The 23,579-nt window shown below is 48.9% G+C and overlaps 1 protein-coding gene across 2 annotated transcripts in view; it reads left to right on the top strand.

The window, feature by feature from the left end:
- The window catches only part of MROH1 (maestro heat like repeat family member 1), a 2,813,132-nt gene that overhangs the window by 410,643 nt on the left and 2,378,910 nt on the right, over positions 1–23,579 (top strand). For both annotated transcript variants that reach the window (XM_069621886.1, XM_069621885.1), the window contains exon 9: positions 3,912–4,004. In XM_069621886.1, coding sequence (XP_069477987.1) covers positions 3,912–4,004 — 93 coding nt within the window. The remainder of the gene's footprint in view (positions 1–3,911; positions 4,005–23,579) is intronic.

The raw sequence follows: 23,579 nt of genomic DNA, 5'->3' as shown, positions 1-23,579 counted from the left end.
TGTTTGTTACTCCATGTTTAAATCTTCCTTTGTCACAGTCCTCTTCTCTCCCCCGCCCTAGTTGGTCCAACTTTCAGGGAGGGTTTGGGTTGGGGACAGGACAAGATATGGCGATGAGATTGCGGCCCTTGTATGAACTCCCAGTGGGCGTACAAGCTTTCTAAAGCCTGTCAAACGTAGGCTTGCGCAGATGTCTGCTTCCGGCAGCTTCACCTCACATATATAGGACTGTAACCAGGAAGAGTTTGACTCAGATTAATTAAGATTACAGTTGAGTAATTTGGTCATTTTACTGTCCAGATCACAAGTTGTTTATTTCCTCTCTCTGTGTGCCCACTTAACTCTCCTAACAGAATGTATAATTTTTCAAATTGTCAACACTTGGCAACATCTTTTTCAGTTTTCCTCCATAAAGCTATATCGAACTGCAACTAGCACCCAGGGATTGGGGAGCAACCAACCACGGGCTGGATCTAGCGATCCAAGTAAGAGTTCCAAGCAGCCTGACCTTTGCTCCTCCTGCCCCGCCATCTTCCCCCTCACCTCCCTTCCCGTCATGTTAAATTTGCCATTCCCTTCCACCCCCCACTTACCTTTTTTTCTGCTGCTCCTGCTCCTGTGTCTGCTGTCCGCCATGGAAATTGAAGAGGGGCTCCGCTCAGAGCCCCTCTTTCCAGCCCTGTGGCTGCCATCTTGCGTAAGTATTTTGTATGAATGATTTGGATGCCTTGAGGCGTCCCGTTTATTCATAGAAGGACCTTGCTGTCAGCACCAGGGGTTATCAGATTGGCAAACCGAGGTGCTAATAGCAATAATACCTGATCCGGTTGGCAGGATCGTGTGGTAACAGCACCGGGGCCCGCATGACTGTGAGGAAAGTGCTGATTTCAAATGTGAAATTGAGAATTGTTTTGTGGCCTCACGAAAGGTTTTTCTACATCTCGACCATGGCAATTGAACATCTTACTTTCTTAGCGCTAGGGTTTCCTTTCGAGCGCATGCATAATTATCCCTAACATCTCACATGGAAAGTTACTATTCTGGTGCCTATCCCTTCATCCCACATGGTGAGTGAGATGCCAGACTTGTATCTTGGTGACACAATATACACACGCTTTACTTGGAGCAAATTCCCCCTTTCTCACTAATATGGTGATCCGATCGCATTTCAGTTTTTCTACCACTTTACGATGGGAAATAAATCTCCTAGTAACGGTTGAGGTTAGAACTCCCTTTTATTTTTGGTGTTTAAAATTGCTTGGCGGCATGATCGAAGGCCACTTCAGAGCATTAGGACACTTTGTACACTATTGGTGCCCTTTTACTACAGTACGCTGCCTTGATTTCAAAGAGTGGGATCATCTGGCGAAAGCAAAAGAGATATCGTAGCATATTAAGAATTGTCTTTTCGAAGTACTGTAGTATTGTTTTTGCATTTTATTTTCAGAAGATTGAGTGACTTGCATGAGCAAGTTTTCTTCAGCAGTAATTGTTAGGGAGAATTCTCAGAAATTTGCTAATTCCTCTCTTGCTTAGAGACCCCCGGCACATTTGCTGGACTCTAGGATTTCTTACCTGGAGAGAGTGAGACCATTTTCCCCACTCTCTCATGTATTTTAATGTGATTTGGACTCCGTTTCTTTTTTGGTTGTGGTGTCTGACAAACTCCATAGGCATCATCTTTACATTGTGACACACCTCACCTTCAGTGCAGTGATACAGGCAAGTCTCTTAGATTTCCAAAAGGTTTAAATACCTTCGCTTGGATAAACTACTGTTTCCAAGAGCACTGAAGTGAAATTGACTTTACTTCCATTTTGTAACTTTCTAGACCAGCACACATTCTTACCATAGGGTGCTGGAGGGGTTACTTTGTATCCCCTTTGTCTAGTTTCTCATGTAACAATTTTATGTTACCCTTTCTACAGTTAATGGCTGGTGCCAGTGGTTTACTTTTTACTACAATTGTGTGTGTTTACCGTGGGCTGCAATTGCAGCCTTGGTAAAGCACCCATATGCCCATTTTGTCAAAATGACATGGTCTTGTTTTTTCACCATTTCTTTCTGGAACGGTCCTTCTTTATATTTACTCTGCACGCCAAACCAGGTTTGGTCCATTTGTTCGCTTTGTCTTTGGTGGGCTTCAGGAGTGAAGCCTGCCTCCTGGCTCCAGTATGTCTGGCAGGGGCAGGAAGTGAGGGAGGTGCATCCCTTGTTAACAGGAATGCACCCAAAGGTAATTGGCCAGCTGGCTGTCCGGCAAGGACAGCCACCTTGCTGTGTGATTGACAGCTAGGCTGGAATGAATGGGAGAAACCTGCATAAAAGGCAAGGCTTTTTGTCTTGGAAGGCCGAGTCAACCACTGGATGAAGGAATCCGAAGAAGAACTTGAAAGAGATGCCTGCTGCAACTCCTGGACCGTTGGTTTGCCCGGTGAAGCCCTGCTGCTGTGCTGAAACTCTGAATTAGTTTTGACTAGAGAAGCCCTGCAAGGACTACTTCTCCCCTTTCAGTTGGTGGGACCAATCGACTCCAAAGTGAACTCATCTGGACATCCTCTCGGAGCTGGCTGTACTTCTTTGCTGCTGCAGGAACCAAAGTGCCAGGAAGAGGAACACCAGATTGGAGTGCATAACTTTTAAAACAGACCTGTGCTGAAGGAAGATCCCCGGACTCCCTTGAATCAGAACTGACCAAGCCTGAGTCACCTCAACAGAGTGCTGGATCCCAGATGCGAGGAAAGTCCAGAGTGGTATCTATGAGACCGCGGTAGTGCTATTTGCTGAGACGCGAGGAGCTGAAACCGCGAGTGCCGCTGAATAGAAGCTTATCCTTTTCTATCACTGACCCTCCTGTTGTGTTGCTGGAGAGAACTTACCTCTTGAGTAGCCTTACTTGATCTCAGTTGAGACTTGTCTTGGTTGCTTTTGTAGAATTGCTTGCATCGTCTACTTCTCATAAGCCTCCCAGCTTGTGGCCCTACTTTGATTCTACTTTTTCTACTTTTTCTAAGAAGACTTCTAAAACATTGTGCAAGACTTTTATTCACCTATCAGAAGTGCTTCAGCTCACCTAGACTTTTGTCCAATTGACATTGGCTGGCCTGGCTCCCGAATAACTCTTCTTTCCGCTGACATGGTGTTTTTACCTTTCCTTCCAGGAAGGGGTTAACTTACTTTGCATTGGGGGTTTAAAAGTACTTACCTGCTACTGAATAATTGTGTGATCTCTTGTTTTATTCTATAACCCTTTTCTTTGACATGCTGCTAAGTATTACTCTAAATGCAACAGTGATACATTAATGTCAACAGTGTCCTAGCTATTTAAGTCACCTGAAAATGTAGGAAGTGTCTGTGTGCCATCCCAAATGGGTATTTGCAGATTTAGAGAAACTAAGAGTGTGTATTGTGGAGTGTAATTCTGAAGAAGGCTTATTCAAACTGACTGTTAAATAAATTAATATTGTTTAATCAGGAAACCTTGAGTAGAAGTGTTTATTTGGATACTTGTCACTGTGAATCTGTGTAACTCCCCTACTGCTCACATTGACCCCTCTTGAGATGAACCTGGCTGCTCAGCCACACTACCAACCTGTGTAGTAGTCTTATACCAAAGATTGGGTTTCTATTGCCAGGAGGTCAAGGTTATTGTAGTGCACCCAAAGGGTACTGCATACAATTTCGTCTACCAGTAAAACCAAGGATCTTTTCTAACGCTTTTGCCTCCCCAAGGAATCATTTACTAAATGTTCTTCTTTTCATTCTGTTAGATATTCACGTCCATCCTACTTTGTACCAGGACAATTAAATGCATACAGGCATTGTGATTTGCAGACCTAATGACATGTAAGCATGCATTTGTTTGATCTAGCATTGTGAGAGTAACATTTTATTTTGTTCATTTTACTCAGAGCCTGTGCCAAATCCTGGAAGCCTCAGTCAGCATGTGCAGTCGGACCCTAGAGACGCAGATGGAGCCACTTCTGTTGGCTTTATATCCCCAGGTGAGCCTTGTTTTACATATGGGTTCTAGACTGCACTACTGCAACAGCCTCTTTCTAAATCTGCCTGCCTCTACTCTCCGCCCTCTGCAACTCATCCAAAACAGGACTGCAAAAGTTATCCTTGGCTTCAACCCCTGTGTACCCTCTGATCTCGGGCCCAGGTACCCTCCCTGCCAGTTGTGCACTGCCTCCTTGGCAACATTTGCACTCGGGGACTGTTTCTGTATCCCTACAGCCCCTACTAGCACTTGCCTCCAGCGGCTGCACTTTTATTTATTATTTATTGTCTCTATTTATTTTGCTGCTATCCCATGTACTGAACTGCCCCCTCCCCCCTGCACTCCCCCCAATCCCCTCTCCTGCACTTACGGATCTCAATGTCACCTGGCCTAGTAGGATTGCTGTCTGTCCTCCCGCTGTTTCCCCTCCCTTGCCTCGTCGCGTCTTGAAACACTTGTGTATATGCGCCGTATATCATAGGTATACCTTCTTGAAAGATGAAGCATATGCAATAGAACCCATATACATTTGGAGGACACCATAACTCTCTTCATGCTTCGACTTTTAGGTTCCCATCCTCTAAATCATATCCTGTAGTGAGCAGGAAGCTCTCAATAAAATGTCTGATTGTGTCTGTTCTCTTATCTGGTTATTACTTTCTCAGTGATATCGGGTGGTTGTTACATATTGGTTACTTTTGCATTTTGTTTGTATTGAAGACATTGTGCTCTCCTCATCACAATACCTCTCCTGTCTAGGTGTCAGCCTTTGCGGGGCTACAAGGTCTTTTGCACCTTGCTTGGCAGGAGATGCTCAGATTCTGGCCCACTATATTTGGGTGTGATGATCCTTCAACGCCTGGGAAGGATGTGGTGCCATCATTTTCTTTCCTTGCTATGTTGGGGTTACCCCTTTGAACGAGCACTGGTGTTAGTCACGCTCTGGAGGCAGGTGCCAGTTAGGATTGTTAGACAAAATGTAGAAGATAGACTTCACTACTATTGTAATAAGAAATAGCAGTTTCTAGCCTGTGGGAAGTACTTGAAAATGTGCACACGCTCATACTAGCATTTACTAATAATTAATACTGAATAAATCTTTTTTGCCTGTTTATTTTAAATTCAGAAAATCCTCAAACCAATCACCCTTCAAATAGCACATCATAACTGCCTTAACTTTTCACTCAACCTGGTTTTAAAAATGAAAAAGAAATGGGCAGGTAGGCTGCCATGCCATAACCAACAAAATGAGTACCGCCACCTTTAGGGTGCAGGCTGCTGCAGTCTTCCATCATGAACCTGATTTAGCAGTAAGAGTGAAGTTAATTGCTATGGTTGGGAAGAAACTTTGTCTTCTCTTCCCATATGTCTCATAAGAGGGGCCACATGATTGCTTAAGGATATAATTAAGCATCCAATGATGCGAAACTGAGATTACCAGTAACTACTTTTCGAATGGATTGTGTCCTCCAATGTATTCCTCATCTTTGACATGTAATATCCACAGCTCGGCTGCTTTGGACATTTTTTGGCAGAGGGCGTCTGCGTTGATAGCGTCGGGTCGATGTCCCTCGAAGGCCTCTGCCGAGGGTGACGTCATCGTATGATATAAGTAGCACGTACGGCGCCCCTAGCCCCAGTTCTGTTTTTCCGCAAACGTGTTTGCTTCGTTAAACTCTGTGCGCCTCGTGGTTACTGTTAGGGAGAATTCTCGGTTTAGGCTGAATTTCCTAACCTAGTGAGTCCCCCAGCAGCTTTGCTGGATTTCTGGGGTTTATTTTTTTCTCCTGCCAAGAGTGAGACTCTTTTTACCCTCACTCTTGGACATGATTTGAGTGTGTCTCTTTGATTCTATATGTGTTTTATGGGCTATGGAGTCTTACTCCATAGGCTTCATGTGTTTTTGTGATGTGTTACACAGGACCCTCAGTGCAGTAACACAGGGGTGTCAAAGTGACCCCCCAGTATAGACTCCATACCCTGGGACTGACTACTGTCTCCCAGGGCATGTAAAGTCACCATTGACTTTACTAGTCTCAAATTCTGAACAGAACCAGTACAAACCATCATATTGTGGACGTACTGGCCAGGGCAATTCGATTGCCCCTGGGTCTGTTAGTCGAGGGGGAACGTCTCCGTCCCCCCTGACCGAGTTTTGGCTGGTGGCAGTGGATACTACTTTTAATATTCGACCACGAATATATACCTATGGGATTTCCCATTGTTCGAGGCTACCAACTTTTAATCATTTAATTCCTATAGCCTCGAACATACCGCCGGTTTATTTATTTAATATTAATTCTCCGGTTGGTATTTTTTGCCAGAACTCCGTTCTAAAATGGCGTTTGTGTTCACTTCTGTGACTCCAACCCAAGTTGAGCCCTTTATTCCACTTTTTGGCGGGCTTCTCCACAGAAGCCCTCCAGAGTGGTGCCACTCTGTCTGGGGTACTTAGGAGGGGTGGAGGGGGATTTAGGCACCCTGGACTGAGTTGCCTAGGCAACTCAAGTCGCACTCCGTCCTGATTGGCCCAAGTGGTGAGCCAGCCGGCTCACCACTTAGCATGTTTGAGTGACAGCTAGGCTGAGTGAATGGGGGTTTTCTGCATAAAAGCAGGGCTTTGGGGACTGGAACTTTAGAAGTCGCCACAGGACCTAAGAATTCAACGAGGGAGAAGCTGAGCCGACCTGCTACGACAACACCACCGGTGGAGCCCTGCTGAACCGTCTCACCACTTTTCCCAACGACAGAGGAGATCTCCAGCCCGGAGAGTTTTCTTCCTTCGACTGGTGGAGATAACCAGTCTGCTTCCTTTTTCGATTCCTGGAGCATCTCGTGGCCGCCTTGCCTATGCCAAGCACCCCGGCAACCAAGATACCACGTTATACCACTACCGCAAATCAAAGGGTAGTACCTTTTACCGGAAAACTCAGCGGCTGGTTTCTTCCCTGGCAGTGCAACGACCTTCAGCTTTCCTCCACGTCGAGATCTTCTCTTCCTCTGGACGACGCCGCGACTTGCTCCCGCTGCCAGGAACGACTGCCCCCGCTGGAGGATCCTTTCCACATAAGGTACCGTGTTCCGCCTGGCTTCCCTTGCAACCGACTGTACGGAGTAGATTTAGCCCCCGGCTTTCGACCCTGGGTTAGCCTGGGACACATTGGCTAAACTTTTCTGAGCCTAACTAAAACCTTTCTGAACTCCCTGCAAGACTTTTTAAGCCTGTTGTCTTTGTGTGATCTTGGGTGCATTTGTGCCCTGCTCTCTCCAAGAGTGGTCCCGGCCTATGGACTTTGTCTCACAAGTAACTTTTGACTTTCCTGCCTTGCTTAAGAGTTCCTAAGTATGAGTGTGGTGTATTTTCCTACATTCTGCCTTTTTCCCCTCCCTTTTTCGTTAACTTATTGTTGGAGTGCCACCTATAGTTAAGCGCTCACCTCTGTCTGGAAATAAGTGGTGTTAACTAAGACTTGTCTGATAAGGAATAAGGGATGCATATATAATAATAGTAACTGTGTTTAGAGTGATTTACAATAATAGTGCTGGAGTGTTTCAATAAGTGTGTTTTTAAATAAATAATGATACACCTTGTTACCAAAGCTCTGGTCAGTGTTTGCTTGTGCTATTGTATCTGAGTGCCTATTGTGTATACTTTGCATACTGCCTAACTCTTCTTGAGGGAAGTCTGACTGCTCAGCCACAGCTACCAAGTAAATCTGGGTGGTACAGACTCCTACCAAGTGGGTTTACTGCCAACAGCTGTAGTTCTAAATCTTTTGCAGTGGTCCCCAAGGGAACTGCACAGGTTTCTGCCTAACAGTTACTGTGAAGTTCCCGATTATGTCTTCATCTTCTACCCCGACAACCCCGAAGTCTGGCTTTAAGAAGTTTCGGGACTGAGGCTCCAAGATGTCGATCGCGGATCTGCATCGGATTTGTCTGGTTTCTCGGAAAGAGCCATGATACAGATGACTGTTCGACGTGTCAATCGTTGACTGCTAAGGCCTTGCAGGATTGAAAGGGGAAACTGAAGGTAGGAAAGGTATCCAAACCCTGTAAATCCTGGCCTGCTGGACTTTCGACCAATGAGTCGAGAGGAGACTCACCTCGGAGGAAGAAGTCCAAGCGGTCACGCTCTAGTAGTGCTTCCCGTCACTCGTCCTCGTCGAGCCGTTCCAGGAAACAGCACCATGGGTCACCTTCTTCGCCGGACACCTCCCTTAAACGGATGGTATGCCCATCCAAGTCCTCGACCCCGGCAGAGTGGCATGCTTTCCGGGTAGCGATGATGAAAATGTTTGATAAACATGGCACTGTTCCGCCCGCGCCTTCTGATGAAGCCAGCAAGGGATGTTCTCGGACAGATACTCTCGCGCCTTCGAGCCCGGGTAAACAGCGTGATAAACACTGGAAGCCTTTGCGGCCCCGTTCGGACATGGTTTCGAAAGACCACCGAGACGTGCCAAGTCAAGGTCTTCATCTCCGGCTAAAACGGCAAAGCCTTCGACATCCTTGAGGCCCTTGAAGGCATAGACTCCATCGGCGCCATGTCCGTTGGGTGCATCTGTTGGCTCTTCGACCCCGATCTGGCCCTCTATGCCACTGTTGACGCCGACAGAGCCATCGACGCCATCAGTGCCATCTGGGCCAATTTTGCCAGTGACTCTCCCTGGGCAAGTGGACCCTCAGGGGATGGCTACTGCTAAATCTTTAAAGCCTGTGCCTGAAAAGAGGTTCACTCCTCTTCCGAGGAAGGATTTTTTTTTAAAGTCCCTCACTGACCTTTTTGTTGAGGAGGTACAATCTGTTGATGTGGTTTTTACTTTTGGTCTCCCATATGGGACCCCTAATACTCTTGACTGCCTCATTTCAGAGGAGAGTCGTATGGAGGATCTTTGTCAAACATTGCACAATGCCATGGTATTCACACTTCCCCTGAGCTGGAGTTTGCCAAGCCAGACCCAGGGGAGCATGCTGACTACTCATATCGAAGTCTCATGTCTAGAGTTGTGGAGTATCTGGGCTGGTCCAGGCCTCCTGTGCATTTTGAGCAAGATGATCTTATGGATATTCTGGATCATGGTCTGTCTACCGACCTAGTGTTGCCATTTCATAAGGCTCTACAGAAAAGGGTGGCTGCAAATTGGAGCGCCCTGGAGGCTCATCCGGTGGTGAACAAATCTGACTTAAGAAATACAGCCCATCCAGTAGCGACCTTGGCTGCCTGTCCGCTCACCCCACCTCGGAGAGTTTGGCGGTCCAGGCAGCCACGGCTACCTCAAAACTGGCGGTGTACCCTACAATCCACCCTGATAGGGATGATCAGTGTGTAGATGGATGGGCACACAAGGTGTTTTCTGCTGGGAGTATGACGTTCAAGTTGGTCAACTCTACTTGTGCCTTAGCAAAGTTTTCGCACACTCTGTGGAATTGCATTTCGTTAGCGGCTGAGCATATTCCCGAAGGGGAAGAAAGGGATGGCTTTCTGGCTATTGTTCAAGATGGCAAGGATGCCATGTGTGAATCCCTTCAATCTGGGTTGGATACTGCAGATAGTGTCAGCAGGTCCATGGCTGCGAGCACAGTGATTCGCAGGTTTGCATGGTTGGGGAAGTTGGGATTTGCTCCAGATATGCAGGCTTGTCTTCTCAACTTGTCCTTTGATGGGTCTCATCTGTTTGGCAGCAAGGCTGATGAGAGCCTTGAAGTTGCAGTCTTTGGGCTCTGCTGTTAGACAACCTCAGCCTTTTCGTCCTCGGGGACAACAATGGAGGGGTGGATCCTTTCGCTGCTTCTCCTCATTTGGAAGGGCGAGCAGAATGGCCAGTCAAAGAGGCCAACGTAAGTTTCCTTGTGGTGGACGAGGTAGAGGTGCCAAAGCTGCTCAAGATGCAGCCTCTTTGCCTCCAGGCACTGCAGCAGCCGCTTCAAAACCACTCTGAGACCTTTAGTCACGGTTTACTGGTAGGGGGCTGGCTGTCTCAGCTTCTAGAAGAGTGGTGAGCCATTACTTCAGATACGTGGGCTCTGCAAACAATAGCCCACGGCTACTGCCTACCTTTTCTATGACTGCTTCACGACAATCCACCAGGGAAGCACCCTTTGAAGATTCCAGATCCGCTCCTTGTGCAGGAGATATTGACCCTGTTGGAGAAAGGCGTTATAGAGCCTGTGCCTGTGGCAGAAAGGAACAAGGGTTGGTAGTCCCTGTATTTTTTGATTCCCAAGAAGGACTGATACCCATCTTGGACTTACGATGCTTGAACAAGTTCCTCAGGAAGGACAAGTTCAAGTTGGTCACTCTTTCTCAGATTCTTCAGGCCCTCCAGCTTCAGGATTGGTTGGTGCCGTTGGACCTGCAGGATCCTTATTTTCATGTGACGATTCATCTCAAGCACAGGAAATACCTGAAGTTCGCAGTTGGCAGCTCACACTTTGTTTTCGGTTCTGCCATTTGGGTTGACCTCCGCCCGAGTGTCTTCACCAAGCTCATGGTGCTGGTGGCAGCACATCTCGGGAGAGGGGGGGATTCACGTCTACTCCTACCTGGATGATTGGCTGATTTTGGTGCGTTCTCCCGAGCAAGCCTTGCATCATCTCAACGTCACCTGCCACTCCCTTCACAAACTGGGCTTCTCCCTCAATTTCAAGAAGTCACATATGACACCATCCCAACAGCTCCATTACATCGGCCCTGTGTTGGACACGTCATTGGGGAAGTGCTCGCCACCCAAGAGGAGGGCTCCACACATTCTACAGATGGTCGTCGGATTTCAAATTCTAAAGGTTGCTCGGCCTCATGGCATCCTGCATTCTTCTGGTGCCAGAGGACCGACTGAGAATGAGATCCCTTCTATGGGCTCTTCGGACACAATGGTCTCAATTCTCAGGCAAGATGTTGCATCGCCTTCGGATTCCGATCTGGGTCTCACAGGATCTTCTGTGGTGGGCCTGCGAAGGAAATCTCATGAAGGGAGAACCTTTTTGGCAGCCGTGGCCGGAGGTAACTGTAGTGACGGACGCTTCCCTCACAGGGTGGGAAGCTCACCGAACTATCTGACAATCGGCGGTTGTTTGTCTCCATCAGAGTCCATACTACATATCAATCTTTTTGGAGCTGAGAGCAATCAGGCTAGCACTGAAGGCTTTCCTGCCGTCAGAATGGGGAAAAGAATGCCCTGATCATGACGGACAACAAGAAAGGAGACGTAGGGTCGCTTCCACTGTGCAAAGAGGTGATGCAGTGCTGGTTCTGGCCAAAACAAGAAGGAATCTACCTATCGGTGGTGCATCTGGCCAGAGAGGAGAACACGGCAGCAGACGCTCTGAGCAGGCAAATCCCAGTCTCCCACGAGTGGGAGATAGCTCAGGAAGTACTTCAGGAGATCTTTGCCCTTTGGGGAACCCCACAGGTGGACCTGTTCGCGACCAGTGTCCATCGAAGTGCGAGAGGTACTGCTCGAGGGAATTTCCTCCGTGAGGAGCTTTAGGACACGCGTTTGTCGCGGATTGGTCATTCCCACTTCTGTATGCGTTTCCTCCGATCCCCGTCATTCCTCAAGTACTAAGGAGGTTACAGAGTTTCGGGTCCCTCTTGATCCTCATTGCTCAGGATTGGGCCAGAAGAGGGTGGTACCCAGACCTTCTAGACATGTCCATTGTTAGGGAGAATTCTCTGTAAAGGCTAATTTCCCAAACTTAGTGAGTCCCCCAGCAGCTTTGCTGGATTTATGGGGTTTCTTTTTTTCTCCTGCTAAGAGTGAGACTCTTTTACTCCCACTCTTAGACATGATTTGAGGTGTTACTTTGTCTTTCCATGTGTTTTATGGGCTATGGGGTCTTTTACTCCACAGGGTCTCATGTGTTTTTGATGTGGGTTACACATCACCCTCCGTGCCGTAACCCAGGGGTGTCGTAGCGACCCCCAAACATAGACTCCATACCTTGGGATTGACTACTGTCTCCCAGGGCATGTAAAGTCACCATTGGCTTTACTAGTCCCAAATTATGAACAGAAACCAGTACAAACGATCATATTGTGGACGTACAGATCGGGGCAATTCGATTGCCCCGTGGTCTGTTGTTCGAGGGGGCATGTCTCCGTCCCCCCTGATCGAGTTTTGGCTGGTGGCAGTGTATACTACTTTTTATATTCGACCGCAAATATATCTCTATGGGATTTTCCCATTGTTCGATGCTACCAACTTTAATTATTTAATTCCTATAGCCTCGAACATACCGCCGGTTTATTTATTTAATATTAATTCACCGGTTGGTATTTTTTGCCAGAACTCGATTCTAAAATGGCGTTTGTGTTCTCTTCTGTGACTCCAACCCAAGTCTAGCCCTTTGTTCCACTTTTTGGTGGGCTTCTCCACAGAAGCCTCCAAAAGTGGTGCCACTCTATCTGGGTACCACAAGGGGTGTGGGAGGGGGTTTAGGCACCCTGGACTGAGTTGCCTTGGCAACTCAAGTCGCACTCCGTCCTGATTGGCCCAAGTGGTGAGCCGGCCGGCTCACCACTTAGCATGTTTGATTGACAGCTAGGCTGAATGAATGGGGGTTTGCTGCATAAAAGCAGGGCTTTGGGGACTGGAACTTGAGAAGTCGCCACAGGACCTAAGAATCCGAGGAGGGAGAAGCTGAGCCGACCTGCAACGAAGACACCACCAGTGGAGCCCTGCTGAACCGTCTCGCCACTTTTTCCGACAACAGAGGAGGTCTCCAGTCCGGAGAGTCTTCTTCCTTTGACTGGTGGGGATAACCAGATTTTCCTTCTTTTCACCTTCCTGGAGCATCTCGTGGCCGCCTTGCCCGTGCCAAGCACCCCGGCAACCGGAATACCACGGCTTACCACTACCGCGAAGAGAAGGGTAGTACCTTTTAACCGAAGAACTCCGCAGCTGGTTTCTTCCCTGGCAGTGCAACTACCTTAGTCTTTCCTCCACAGCGAGACCTCTTCTTCCTCTGGACGAAACACCAAATTACTCACTGCCAGGAACTGGCCCCGCTGGAGCTTCCTTCACACTTAAGGTACTGTGTCCCGCCTGGCTTCCCTTGCGACAGATTATTCGGGGTGACAGTAAAGCCTCGTCTTTCGAACCTGGGCTGGCCTGGGACAACCTAGCTAACTTTTGCTGACTTTAATTTCGTTCTTTGTGTGCAAACTATCTACAAGACTCTTTGGGCATAACCCCACTGTGTGAACCTGGACCCCTTCTGCTTGCTCTCTCCAAGAGTGGGCCTTGCAATTGACTTCCTTGCTCTCCAGTAGAACCCTGCCCATCATGCCTTACTGTGGTTCTTCTAAAGGTATTGAATTTTGTGTGGTTCCATAACTCTGCCCTTTTCCCTCCCTTTTAATAACTTATTAGAGTGCCATCTTATGTTAAGCGCTCACCTCTGTCTGAAAATAAGTGGTGTTTCTCAGTAAGACTTGGTTGTATATATATAATAGTGACTGTGTGCTGAAATTTACTTAACTCTTTGTTGCTAGTGTAATTTACAAGTGTGTCTTTAAATAAATAATTATATACTTTTACACCAAAGCTCTGGTCGGTGTTTGCTTGTGCTACTGTATCTCTGTACTTATTGTGTATACTCTACATACTGCCTAACTCAACACCTGTAGTCTTAAATCTTTTGCAGTGGTCCCCAAGGGAACTGCACAGGTTTCTGCCTAACATCCATCTGTCCTCCAATGCCTCTTCCACAAAGAGGATCTGCTCTCGCAAGAGGAAGGTCGGGTTCTCCATCCAGAGGTCAAGACTCTCAACCTTCACACCTGGTTTCTGAAAGGTTCGGATATAAGGATTGGGACCTCCCAGATGATGTAATGAAGGTGTTGCTTTTGGCCAGGCGTCCAGCATCAAAGTCCCTGTACCGTTGGCGTAGGTTTTGCGACTGGTGGAGGACAAAGAATGTTGATCCTTTCAATGTTTAATATTGGAGGTTCTCTTTTTGCTTTCTTTAACACACAAGGGTCTTCAGGTGGGAAAGGTTACCTAGCAGCGCTGTCCATATTTAGGCGCTCATCCGAAGAATGCTCTTATTTTAAGATTCCACTGATCACTCAGTTTCTAAAAGGACTCACAAATGTGTTACCGCCGTCGCCTTTTCAGGTGCCATCTGGGACCTTAACCTAGTCTTAAAGTTTCTGTTGGGTGCTCCGTTTGAACCTTTGCACTTCTTTGAGTTGTTGACCTTTAAGACAGTTTTTTTGGTTGCGATAACATCTGCTCGACGAGTGAGCGAGTTGCAGGCACTTTCCTTCGAAGCCACCCTTCACTTTGTTCCACAAGGACAGAGTTGTAGTGCGAGTACCTCCTTCCTTCCTACCTAAGGTAGTTCCTGACTTTCACTTAAGTCACAAGCTTGTGCTACCCGCCTTCTATCCTACTCCGCATGCTAGTAAGGAAGAGGAGCGACTACATAGGTTGGACCTGAGGAGAGCATTGACCTTCTATCTTTACAGACTGTCCAAAGTCAGAGTGGACGACCAACTTTTTGTGGGGTACACTGGTCACAGATTGGGCCAGGCTGTTTCTAAACGGACCCGGTTTAGGTGGATCATCCTCATTATTTCTGAATGCTATAGGCAGGTTGGCATGACAAAGAGCCTCCTCAGGGCTTCTGGGCTCATTCCACCAGAGGCATTGCTACATCGACAGCCCTCCAGAGGGGTGTTCCTGTAAATAACATCTGTCATGCTGTGACGTGGTCTTCCGTAGACCCGTTTTTTAATAATTATTCCCTGGATACTTTGCATGCTCATGATGTTGCCTTTGGTAAGGCTGCACTTTACTCTGCCATTTAATTGGCTATATCTAAATTCTTCTCCCTCTTCCAGTCTTGGTTACTGCTTTGGGAGTCTGTCACAGATGAGGAATACGTTGGAGGACACAATCCATTTGAAGAACCGAGTTACTTACCAACTGGTAACGTTGTTCCGACTGGATGTTCCTCCAACGTATTCCTCATCGCCCACCCAACCTACCCCTCTGGTGCTGTTTCAGCTTTCGTTCCAACAAGGCTGAATGCAGTCAGTGCTGTATTGTGGGCACATGGCCTATACAATGAGATGGTGGGGGGAACCTGAACTGAGGCTAGGGGCGCCGTTCATGCTACTTATAACATCTGATGACGTCACCCTCGACGGAGGCCTTCAAAGGACATCGACCCGACGCCATCGACGCAGGCGCCCTCTGCTGAATCATTTCCGGAGCAGCCGAGCTGTGGACATTACATGTCAAAGATGAGGAATACGTTGGAGGAACATCCAGTCAAAAGAACGTTACCAGTTGGTAAGTAATTTGTTCATCCATCATAGGACTAATATGAAATTGAAAAGAACAGCAAACTCGCCCCTAACCTCTCAGATCAGTGGAGACCAAAAGCAGAGGGAAGTAAATCAACTGAAAAGTCTCTCCTTTTCTTTCTTGAAGATGCTTGACCCATTTGCCACTTGGGCATCAGCTCCAGCATCCAAATTCAAGCAATTATTTGCTGTAATCCTGTGGACCAATATCCAGAGGCTGACTCCCAGGTTTCCACAATGGGGATGTTTCTCAGAAGAGCAGCAATGCCTCTTCCAAGACATGGACCGGGCTCTCGCTTTGCTTAGGGGAAGCAAAGTGAACGTTAGCATTACCACCGCCCTGTGGGCCAGCAATGGGAGCAAACACTGGTACTGGCTACAGGCCATGCCCAGTGGTTCCTAGACCCTGATTTTAGGGCAAAGTTGCCACTGAGCCTGGCCATAGGCCAATCTTTGTGGCTGCTCAATTGTCACCTTGACTAGGTAAGAGGGGGCACAAGGCCCTGCTGGGAGAAGTGGCCACTGGCCTTGGCTACAGTGACTGGCATTGGCCACTTAATATGGCTGCAGACTGTGCTCAGTAGGCCCATCGCATAGCATAGGAGAGCCCTTGGTAAGTTGAAGGCCCTGGTCCAAGTCCACAAGACATGGAGGCCGCATGGATCCAGGCCTTGTCCAGATTAATTCAGTGAAAATCATTAGTTAAATGGATGTTCTGGTTGAGGTGCAAAACAAAATCACACAGATTTACTGGTTTCGGGTACCTAAATGGCCATAAGTCGTCCACCACCATATTCATGGAATCAGAACTCGTCCATCCCCATAGGCTGCTTCTGCTATACGTACCGAAACATGTGAACATCCTACAGAAAATAAAGAGAACAGCTAACAAGAAAATGTAGTACCCTTGCTACCCAGTATCAAGAATTTTAAGTGGTCAGGAAATAGAAAACCGCTCTACCTGGTGACCTTTCCACAGCGACGTATTCACATGGTATCCAGTGACTGTTGCTGTGGAAATGGCCGCCAGGTGACGACACATCCCAAAGAAATGCACCCTTCAGAAAATCCAACACTTACCCCAAATATGCTAGGATCGGATGCAATGATATATAATTATACCCCTCCTAGAATATTTGGGGAAAGAATTTTAAGGGATCCGGAAATAGAAATCACCTGCCTGGCAACATTTCCATGGCAGAAAACAAGTGAGGTCCTGGGAGCCCCTCTGCCAGACATTAGTCTCGGTTACGAGCGACTTCCCAAGAGTCTTTAGCTCACTATCTTTCACAGAGGAGAAATATCTAAAACATATCAGTCTTTGTCCTGCCCTAGGGCACTCCCGCACCGAAATGCTAAGCAATTCTCCTCTGAACAAGAGTACCAACAGCAACCCCAACACGTGTTTTGGTCTGGTTGGACCTCATTGTTAGGCAGAAACCTATGCAGTTCCCTTAGGGACCACTGCAAAAGATTTAGGACTACAGGTGTTTGGCAGTAAACCCACTTGGTAGCAGTCTGTACCACACAGATTCACTTGGTAGCTGTGGCTGAGCAGTCAGACTTCCCTCAAGAAGAGTTAGGCAGTATACAGAGCATACAAAATAGGTACAGGAATACAGTAGCACAAGCAAACACTGACCAGAGCTTGGGTGTAAAAGTGTATATTTATTTATTTAACACACTCTTATAAAACACACTAGAACTAAATTGGTAAGATAAGTTGAAAACACAATCACTATTATCATATGTACATCCCTGATTACTTGTTGGACAAGTCTTAGTTAACACCACTCATTTCCAGACAGAGGTGAGTGCTTAACGTTTGATGGCACTCCAACAAGTTAAATAAAAAGGGAGGGAAAAGCAGAATTATGGAAGCATACACACTAAACACTTTTTAAAGAACCACAGCAAGTTTAGGAAGGCACAGTCTACTGGTGAGCAAGGAAGTTTAGGCACCAGGCCCACTTTCAAGGGAGCCAGGCGGAAGATGCCCAAGATCAGACAGTTGCACAGAGTCTTCGAAGTTTGTGGAGGCAGTTCGAAAAAGGTTTAGTTCAGTGCAGAAAAGTTAGCTAAGGTGTCCCAGGCTAACCCAGGTTCGAGAGACGAGGATTTAATACACCCCGTTCAAACGGTTGCAAGGGAAGCCAGGCGGAACACGGTACCTTAAATGGAGAGGATCCTCCAGCGGGGGCAGTTGTTCCTGGCAGCGGGTGCAAGTCGCAGCGTCGTCCAGAGGGAGAGAAGATCTCGTTGTGGAGGAAGAATGAAGGTCGTTGCACTGCCAGGGAAGAAACCAGCCGCAGAGTTCTCCGGTACAAAGATTCTACCCTTTCGGTTTGCGGTAGTGGTGAAAACGTGGTATCCCGGTTGCTGGGGTGCTTGGCACAGGCAAGGCGGCCACGAGATGCTCCAGGAAGGCGAAAAGAAGGTAGACTGGTTATCCCCACCAGTCGAAGGAAGAAGACTCTCCGGGCTGGAGGTCTCCTCTGTCGTTGGGAAAAGTGGTGAGACGGTTCAGCAGGGCTCCACCGGTGGTGTCGTCGTTGCAGGCCGGCTCAGCTTCTCCCTCCTCTGATTCTTAGGTCCTGTGACGACTTCTGAAGTTCCAGTCCCCAAAGCCCTGCTTTTATGCAGCACACCCCCATTCACTCAGCCTGGCTGTCAATCAAACATGCTAAGTGGTGAGCCGGCCGGCTCACCACTTGGGCCAATCGCACAAGAGTGCGACTTGAGTTACCAAGGTAACACAGTCCAGGGTGCCTATACCCCCTCCCGCACCCCCTGTGGTACCCAGACAGAGTGGCACCACTTTTGGAGGCTTCTGTGGAGAAGCCCGCCAAAAAGTGGAACAAAGGGCTCGACTTGGGTTGGAGTCACAGAAGAGAACACAAACGCCATTTTAGAATAGAGTTCTGGCAAAAAATACCAACTGGTGAATTAATATTAAATAAATAAACCGGCGGTATGTTCGAGGCTATAAGAATTAAATAATTAAATTTGGTAGCCTCGAACAATGGGAAAATCCCATAGAGATATATATGCTTTATCCATCCTAAAAAAGACCACACCCAAATCGTACACCCAATCTCAGCAGCGCTCCGACAGGGTCGTACATACGGAGAGTTCCGCGGCTTCTAGGAACAGAGATCCAGGCAGCCGGACCGCTCGCCATCTCAGAACCGGCGCAAGCAACAGAAAAGGGGGGAGGGATTAAAGGCTTTTTCCAGTCCCCCTCTTCCGTAACAGCCTCTGAGGGAAAGAAGGCAGGACACGCCCCTTCGGGTCTACGTGTCTCCAGTGGAGGGGGCATTCTAGCCTTCCATGCACATTTCTAGTGCCAGAATTTCACGGCACCCTTGATCCTCTCCGTAGTATCCACGGGGTACTGCCTCCCTATCCCAGCCTCTCCTACCTCCTCCCCTCCACTCTCACAGGTTGGGACAACAACTCTTTTGGCAGAGATCCGGTCGCTCGTAGAGAGCCAGGCAGTGGGGGAAGTCCCAGCCTCCCTGCGAGGCTTGGGCTTTTACTTCAGGATTTTCACCATTCCGATGAAGAACCAGCCGGGTCTGAGAGTTGTGCTGGACCTCTCCACCCTCAACCTCTCCTTACCTCTGCAAAAATTCAACATTGTTACGCCAGCTTTTATAGCGGAGTCATTGTGCAAAGGAGACTGGATGTGCTCCCTGGATCTGAAGGACGCATACCTACACGTCCCGATTTGGCAGCCCCATTGTTCTTTCTACGGTTCAGGATCATGGGCTACCATTTTCAATACAATGTCCTTCCTTTTGGCCTCAACTCGGCCCCCAGGGTCTTTACCAGGCTCATGAATATGGTGGCGGCCCTCCTCAGACCGCAGGGCCTCCACATCTACCCATACCTCGACGACTGGCTCGTCAGGGCTACATCTCCGGAAGCGGTTCACCACTTGTCCCATGCCCTTATGAACACACTGCACCATCTGGGCTTCTCGCTCAATCTCAAGAAGTGACAGCTGCAGGCCATGCAGACTCTGACATTCTTGGGCCTCATCTGGGACACGTGCTCCGAGAAGGTATTTCTGTCGGAGGACAAGATCTCGGCCATCAAGAGGGCCACCAACCACTTACTCAGCAGAGAGGTGACCATGGCCTGGTGCCAACATCTCCTGGGTCTTTTGGCGGCGGTCCTATTAGCCGTTCCGCACACGAGACTGAGGATGAGGAGGATTCAGTTTGCACTTCACGGCCTCATGGAACCAGGAGCGGGGCTCTCAATCTGAGATGATCAACGTTCCTACATCCCTCCACCCGGACCTAACCTGGTGGTCCGGGGACTGCAACCTACGGACGGGAAAGCCCTTCCGGCCTCCCACTCCACAGGCCACAGTCACCACGGACTGCTCGCTCGAGGGCTGGGGAGCCACCTCGGAAGAGCTCTCAGTCCACAGCACCTGGACCCGACAGGGTACAGGAATACCACATCAATTGGCTAGAGCTGAACGCCATCTGGCTAGCGCTCGGGGTATTCCTACCACTTCTTAGGGGCAACGTTGTCCTCATTCAGACAGAGAACTCGACCAGCATGTACTATGTCAACAAGCAGGGAGGCACCAGATCCCCTCCTCTGTGCAGACTGGCAATCAGCATGTGGGAGTGGGCCCTGGAAAACGACATCTACCTCACGGCAGTCCATCTCCCGGGGGAATCAAGCCTGGAGGCGGACAGGCTCAGCAGGCTCGGAGCGGAGATTCAACTGGTGGGGTCATCCCCAGGTGGATCTCTTTGCCACCTGGCACAAGAAGTGCCCTCAGTTCGCCTCCCGGCAGGGACAGGGTCCCGCTCCCTGGGCAACGCATTTCGGCTTTAGTGGAATGGCATGAGGGCTACGCCTTTCCACCCACTCCTCTGATTCACGTAATTTGCAAGATCAAGGAGTCTCGCCAACTCAACATCATTCTAATAGCTCCATGGTGGCCGGCCAGGCCATAGTTTTTGGAGCTGCTCAGCCTCACGGAGATGCCCCCACTTAATCTCCTGACGGGCCCAGCACATCTTCTGGCGCAGCAGGGGGGCATGGTCTTCCACCCAGCACCACAGAAACTAGCCCTCACAGCGTGGTTCATGAGCAGGTGACGCTGCGGCACATCAGCCTCTCGCAGGCAAATCTGGAAATCATAAAGGGTGCAAGGAGCAAGGCTACCAGGGCCCAGTATAAAACCAAATGGACCAGGTTCTGCCACTGGGCAGACTCCAAGGACATTGATCCCCTGGCATGTACCTTGGACAACATGCTCTCCTTCTCGGTGCCCCTAGCCCACTCTGGTGTGCAGGTTGACACTTGCCGTACATATCTCGCAGCCATCGGAGCTTTCAGGAACTCAGAGGATGGGATCTTCTCCGCCTCCAATCCTATCGTCAAACATTTGACGGGACTAGCGAGACTCTACCCGCCCGTCAAGAGGCCGCACCCTGTGTGGGACCTCAAAATAGTCTTGGGTGCCCTGGCGCACAAACCGTTCAAGCCTATGGCGTCCGCTGAAATCGGGCAGGCCACCGTCAAGACGGCTTTGCTAGTCGGACTCAACTCAGCTCGTAGAGTCAGTGAAATCCAGGCGCTGGTCGCCTCGGAACCATATACTACCTTTCACAAGGACAAAGTAGTCCTGCGGACACACCAGCATTCCTGCCCAAGGTGCCGTCTGCTTTCCACTTGAATGAGGAAATGGTCCTTCCTACGTTTTTTGCCTATCCTAAGGACAAAGTACAGAGAGTGCTGCACTGCCTGGATGTCAAGCGTGCCCTGAAATTTTACTTGGACAGGACCAAGGGCTTCCGCAAATCGGACGCCCTGTTCGTCACTTTCAGAGGCTCAAGACCAGGCTATCAGGCCTCTAAGGCTTCCATATCCCGCTGGATGGTCTCTGCCATCAAAGAGGCATACGAGGGCCAGCACAAACCGCTTCCGGCTAACATGCACGCCCAAGCAGTCAGGGCCAAGACAACAGCCATCGCATTCCAGCGCCATGTCCCTTAGCAAGTCATAAGCAGGGCGGCTACTTGGGCCACTCCCTCGTATTTCTCCAAACATTACTGTTTGGATGCCGGCTGTAGATCTGACGCGACTTTCGGACAGGCGGTTCTCAGGAACCTATTTGCTTAAGGAGGGTCTCCTCTCCACCCTTTGGCTACATTTAGTTGTAAACGCCCATGCAGTATTGAGGAAAGGGGACGAGATGTAAGAGTAATTATAAGTTACTCACTGTAGTGACTAACATACTCTTAGTCCATAGTCCCCATTCCTCCATACGCCCCACCAACCTCCCCCCTAATAATACTGGTGTCATTGGGCAATGTTAAATCTATTGTCGACGGGTCAGTGGGGACGGAGGTGTGGCGCTGGAGGGGGGCGGAGTCGGGGTAGCGCGTGCTCCCTGGGCCACACCCCGTGCGCCTCTATTTGGAGGGGAGGAGGGTTTTTTCTGGTAAAGGGGGGGGGTTCCGTCTCCCGTCCCTTGGAAGGGACGCCCATGCAATATGGAGGAAAGGGGACTTTGGACTAAGAGTACGTTAGTCACTACGGTGAGTAATTTATAATTTCTTGCCTCCCAGCAACTTCCCCAGTACACATGTAGATGGTGTACATTTGTAAACCACCTTTAATAAAGCATTGATCCCATTTATCACCTCCCTCTGATATGTCTGGATCGTGGGTTGCTCCCACACCATATGCCAAAACCTGCCTGATCCCCGATTACATCTGGGGTAGTTATTGGGTAATTTGCAACATGCTTCCGTATCAGAGGGTAGCACCCGTTTTTTCTCCATTTTCCCTGGGCCATAGAAGCCGAGGTTTGCCTTCCACCCGTTAACAATTTGTAAACCATCGATATCAGTCCCTTCCCATCCCACATTGAAAGACGCGTTTATATCAGAGGGGTAGGTTCTGGTTCAGTCGGTATATCCGTCCATAGTTCTGACATCCTCACCACCATCCTTGCGTAATTCAAAAACTGCCCCTTATGCCTGCAATACTACTCTGCCCATTGTGAGAACATATGTAAAGTGCCCTCCATAAAGATATTCCCCAGAGATCTGCACTGCACCCTATACAATGCGGAGAGACCAATAAACCCTTAATATCCACAGGAGAACTGCATCAAAGCTCAGCAGCAGTTCAGGATAGTACATTTCGCACAACTGAAAGTCCGTCACTAATCTCTTACATGCCTGTTGTACCACATGTACAACACATTTCGAAGGGATTGTGTCCTCCGACGTATTCCTCATCTTAGATATATCCTTCCAGCTCTGCTGGCCTCGGAAAACTTTTTCTAGAGGGCGCTGCGCGTCAACGTCCCTCGAGTCGATGTCCCTCGACAGCCGCCGTATCGACGCTCGACGTCATCCTGCCTATAAAGGCCGCGCGCAGCGTCCGTTGCTCAGTTCCGTTTTTCCGCGATACTCGGTGCCTCGGAATACCGTTGCTCAGTTCTTAGTCAGATAAATACCTATTTACCTCGAGTTATTCGATACCTTACTCGATGGCTTCCTCGTCGGAACCGACTACTCCTCGATCCGGCTTCAAAAAATGTCGAGATTGTGGGAAAAAGATGTCGTTGACCGATCCTCACAGAAATTGTCTGTGGTGCTTGGGAGCCGAACACCATTGTTCGGAGTGCGAGGACTGTATGTCCATGACAGCTAAGGCCCTGAAGGAGCGTAGGGGGAAGCTGGAGAAAGGTAAGACTTTTAAAGCTTCTTCTTCGTCGACGAAGTCGAGACATTCGTCTCCTCGTCACCATTCACGCTCCAGGTCTCGGAGTGGGTCTCATCACTCCTCGAGATCGAAGCACTCGAAGAGGAGACGTCGAAGATCCCCTTCTCCGTCTTCCTCTTCCTCTGTTTCGCCAAAAAGAATCCCTTGCCCCACGAAACATAGTTCCCGGGCTGAATGGGAGGAATTCAGAAAAAATATGATGAGCGTCTTCGAGAAAGCGGCCTCGACCCCCTCGAAGACTGCCGAGAGCAATGCTCTGGTCGAAAGACCCGAAGGTCAAAAACGCTGCGAGTCGCAGTACCCGGCGAAACAAACCTCTCGAGCGCGTCTCGAACCCTCGAGTAGGACTATGACCTCCAAACCTTCCTCGAAGGTTCCGTCGACGCCGTCGACGAAGATTCCGTCGAGGTCGATGTCTTCGACGCCGTTGTCGAAGGGTCCTTCGACACACGGATCTGTCGACTCGACGCCGGCCTCGACACCGGCGTC

Source organism: Ambystoma mexicanum, chromosome 5q, assembly GCF_040938575.1.
Source record: "Ambystoma mexicanum isolate Mex_15411 chromosome 5q, UKY_AmexF1_1, whole genome shotgun sequence".
NCBI lineage: Eukaryota > Metazoa > Chordata > Amphibia > Caudata > Ambystomatidae > Ambystoma > Ambystoma mexicanum.
Note: the sequence above shows the minus strand (reverse complement) of the source record. Positions and strands in the feature narration are given on the sequence as shown.